Source organism: Ambystoma mexicanum, chromosome 14 (genome assembly GCF_040938575.1).
Source record: "Ambystoma mexicanum isolate Mex_15411 chromosome 14, UKY_AmexF1_1, whole genome shotgun sequence".
In the NCBI taxonomy this organism is placed as follows: Eukaryota; Metazoa; Chordata; class Amphibia; order Caudata; family Ambystomatidae; genus Ambystoma; species Ambystoma mexicanum.
The window spans coordinates 61,869,864-61,874,372 of record NC_090940.1 but is presented as its reverse complement, the minus strand read 5'-3'; the positions used below and the strand labels follow the sequence as shown (position 1 = coordinate 61,874,372).

Genomic DNA, 4,509 nt, shown 5'->3' with positions numbered 1-4,509 from the left:
AAATATGCATACCTGAGGTTTGTGTTCATGCATATGGATATGCATGGAGCTGCAAGTAGAAATCTTGAAGACTTGTACAGTATTTCTGGTAGATGCTGCTTGCCAATGATATGACACTTGTACTCAGAGAGATGATTCAGAGTACATTTGCAGTGCTGATCTATGATGATGCAGTTAGATGTAGAGGTCTTGAATGTGATTGGTGCATGGTCATGTGATTTTTGAGGTACATCCAATGAGGGAATGGCAGAGAGAGTGTAGTGGAAATGGTAGAAGGGCTGTTCATGTTATGATATGTCCGCGGACATGGCGGTAGTTCGCGGACATGGGGAGTTACATCCGCGGATTTGTGGGTTCAGAAGTCATGCAAATGAGAATAAGCACTGAAAGGGATTGGTCAGGAAAGTTTGGTGAGTGTGTTGTGCCAGGAGAGATTTTCTCAGATACTCTTTTTGCTGAGAGAACAAAAGATAGCTATGGCTGTGTGTTTCAGAAACAGATTGTTTGGAGTTTAGGAGATTCGTCGATACATTGGTTGAAGGTGCATGCAGAAAGCTGTGGAGTAGCTGTAGATCTTGGATTCCCACATGTGGAAGTACACTGGCATGGAGTATGTGGAATGAAGTGGTTGGACTTCCTACCTCTCTGTGCTACTTTGGAGACAGAGCAACATCCAGACATAATTGTAATTCATTGTGGAGGGAACAGTTTAGGACATGTGACTGGAATTTTTTTGCAATTTGCTATGAAAGAAGGACTGAGGAAGGTTATGGACATGTTTCCTAATTCTCAAGTGATATTTTCACGGATTGCGCAGAGACAAATGTGGCTTCGCTCTTCTTCATTTGGTCCACAAATGGAAAAAGCAAGGCGCAATGTTAATAAGGCTGTTTGTGGCTTTCTAAGAGATTTTGGCATGTCTTCTTTTCACAATGAAAATATTATGTTTTGTAGTACATACATTTTTCGCAGAGATGGAGTCCATCTTACTTATGCTGGCAATCATATTTTTCTGAGAAATGTACAAAATGCATTGCGACCTTTTTTGGAATTACAACAACGATTTTGAAGTAGATGTTAAGCATTTACAATTTTTGACTTACAAACACCACCCAAAGGCTTTTTTCAGAGCCACCACTTCTTTCCAGAGAAAATGACAATGTTTGTGATGGAGTAGCAACCCAATTTTTTTAATGTTCGCGAACTGTCCGCGGACTTCTAAAAAATACAAAGAGCCCTGCTTCATTTATTTTCACTTTTATTTTTTAACTGGGAAAGGCGGCTCTGAAAAGAGCCTTATTTTTTTTTTTCTTTTGTAATTTTGTATTTTTTTTGGTTTTTCAGACACGACACACTAGGAGAGGAGGGTAAAGGAGGGTAAAGGGTGGGACACCAACCACAGGGATAAGAAAGGGCGAGCTGAGAGAGGAAGATGTAGAGTGGGTTTTATTTGGGTAGTGAGCAGGTCTTCTCGTGCTCTGAGACGATAGTCTCAAAAGCACTCCGAAGTCGCTCCCCCCTGGAGAGTACTGTGTCACAGTACATACATACAACTGTTACCCTTGAAAGGTAAGGGTCATCAGCATTCTGCATGGCCTGTGAGGCAGGTTGAGAAAGACGCTGTCCCACAGAGGTGGTCCTTGTGGTGACAGGATCAGAAACAGAGGATGAAGTAGAGGAAATCAACCTGCTACCCCAGAGTGAAATGACCTCAGGTGTCGCTTCATAGTAGTGGTCCCAAAGCTGTAGTTAACGTGCTTCCCGTGACTGAGTATCATTTTGCACTCATTGCAGGTAACATGGTTCGCACGAGCCTTAGGACCATTCCCATGAATGGTAAATAACCGCCACACCCAAGACTCACGCCTAGTGCGGGTAGTAGGGATTTCCTCTACCTCATTCTCATCATCCTCTTCTTCCTCCTCCGCATCCTCAGTCCTGTTCCCCTCTTCAGGCCCTTGGGGAGGTGGTGGTGGTGGATGGGGTGGTGGTGGTGCTGAAGCAGGTGCAGCACCAAGTGGCAGTTCAGCAGCCAAGGATGCCATCTCGATGATGGTGTAGTCTGCAGGTGGCAGCAAAAATTACTGTGTTCTGAAGAATAGCCAGAAACACAATGGGAATAAGCTCTTGGGCGTGGTCTTTTATAGGGGTGCTTGTGCGCGGTCCGCGGACATGCGCACTGTGCGCGGACAGATCGAACACAAAAAAAGGATCGGAAAGTTTCAAAAGGTATATAGAAACTCAAGATTGCTATGTGGGACTTGTGGCATGGTGAGATTTTATTGAAAAATATTATGGATTAACTGAAAATGTACTTTTAAATTGTTCAGGGACACGAACAAGCTGCCAAGCTGGAAGAAGGGCTGTCTCTGGTGACCCTGGCACCCTGGCAGCTGGCTGCCAAGCTGGAAGAAGGGCTGTCTCTGGTGACCCTGGCACCCTGGTGGCTGGCTGCCAAGCTGGAAGGAGGGCTGTCTCTGGTGACCCTGGCACCCTGGCGGCTGGCTGCCAAGCTGGAAGAAGGGCTGTCTCTGGTGACCCTGGCACCCTGGCGGCTGGCTGCCAAGCTGGAAGAAGGGCTGTCTCTGGTGACCCTGGCACCCTGGCGGCTGGCTGCCAAGCTGGAAGAAGGGCTGTCTCTGGTGACCCTGGCACCCTGGCGGCTGGCTGCCAAGCTGGAAGCTGGAAGAAGGGCTGTCTCTGGTGACCCTGGCACCCTGGCGGCTGGCTGCCAAGCTGGAAGAAGGGCTGTCTCTGGTGACCCTGGCACCCTGGCGGCTGGCTGCCAAGCTGGAAGAAGGGCCGTCTCTGGTGACCCTGGCACCCTGGCGGCTGGCTGCCAAGCTGGAAGAAGGGCCGTCTCTGGTGACCCTGGCACCCTGGCGGCTGGCTGCCAACCTGGAAGAAGGGCCGTCTCTGGTGACCCTGGCGGCTGGCTGCCAACCTGGAAGAAGGGCCGTCTCTGGTGACCCTGGCACCCTGGCGGCTGGCTGCCAAGCTGGAAGAAGGGCCGTCTCTGGTGACCCTGGCACCCTGGCGGCTGGCTGCCAAGCTGGAAGAAGGGCTGTCTCTGGTGACCCTGGCACCCTGGTGGCTGGCTGCCAAGCTGGAAGCTGGAGGAAGGGCTGTCTCTGGTGATCCTGGCACCCTGGCGGCTGGCTGCCAAGCTGGAAGAAGGGCTGTCTCTGGTGACCCTGGCACCCTGGCGGCTGGCTGCCAAGCTGGAAGAAGGGCTGTCTCTGGTGACCCTGGCACCCTGGTGGCTGGCTGCCAAGCTGGAAGCTGGAAGGAGGGCTGTCTCTGGTGACCCTGGCACCCTGGCGGCTGGCTGCCAAGCTGGAAGAAGGGCTGTCTCTGGTGACCCTGGCACCCTGGCGGCTGGCTGCCAAGCTGGAAGAAGGGCTGTCTCTGGTGACCCTGGCACCCTGGCGGCTGGCTGCCAAGCTGGAAGAAGGGCTGTCTCTGGTGACCCTGGCACCCTGGCGGCTGGCTGCCAAGCTGGAAGCTGGAAGAAGGGCTGTCTCTGGTGACCCTGGCACCCTGGCGGCTGGCTGCCAAGCTGGAAGAAGGGCCGTCTCTGGTGACCCTGGCACCCTGGCGGCTGGCTGCCAAGCTGGAAGAAGGGCCGTCTCTGGTGACCCTGGCGGCTGGCTGCCAACCTGGAAGAAGGGCCGTCTCTGGTGACCCTGGCACCCTGGCGGCTGGCTGCCAAGCTGGAAGAAGGGCCGTCTCTGGTGACCCTGGCACCCTGGCGGCTGGCTGCCAACCTGGAAGAAGGGCCGTCTCTGGTGACCCTGGCACCCTGGCGGCTGGCTGCCAAGCTGGAAGAAGGGCCGTCTCTGGTGACCCTGGCACCCTGGCGGCTGGCTGCCAAGCTGGAAGAAGGGTCGTCTCTGGTGACCCTGGCACCCTGGCGGCTAGCTGCCAAGCTGGAAAAAGGGCTGTCTCTGGTGATCCTGGAAGGGCTGTCTCTGGTGACCCTGGCACCCTGGTGGCTAGCTGCCAAGCTGGAAGAAGGGCTGGCTGGGGGCCTGTCCCCTGACGATAGATGGCGGTTTGGCCCTGCATCCTTCTTCAGGATGGCCTGGTTCACCACATGAGGCCACCTGTGCTCTGCTGGTCTTCTGGGCAAACCCCTACCCAAGTGGGGGTCCTCCACCATCAACACGAGTCTCCATGACCTCTTTCATTCATCTGGATGGCCCGGTTGGAGTGCCGGCCACCATTGATCACTGGAGTGCCTGCAGCCCTTTTTAAATCTTCTGGGCGGGCCCCATAGGCTGATATCTGCCAGGGCCCTGTGGCTGTCGACCTGGCTCCGGCATAAGCAGTTCGGCCCCTTGGCTCATGCTTCAGGGGTCTCAACACATGCTCACCATGCCCAGGTTCAAAGCCAAACACATTGAACACACACACATAAATAAAACATAACCAAAACATTTAATAAAGTACTTTAATTACCCTGGTGCCTGCGTCTTTATTTCTAGGTGTTCCCTCGAGGGACAAGCA

General features: G+C 53.2%; 1 protein-coding gene across 1 annotated transcript; it reads right to left on the bottom strand.

Annotated features, from left to right (window-relative positions):
• Positions 1–2,326: 2,326 nt before the first annotated feature.
• Positions 2,327–4,162, bottom strand: LOC138527159 (putative uncharacterized protein ENSP00000383309). The gene has a single exon (XM_069638266.1). It carries the CDS (start codon positions 4,160–4,162, stop codon positions 2,327–2,329), a length of 1,836 nt encoding a protein of 611 aa, XP_069494367.1.
• Between the last annotated feature and the right edge of the window lie 347 nt (positions 4,163–4,509).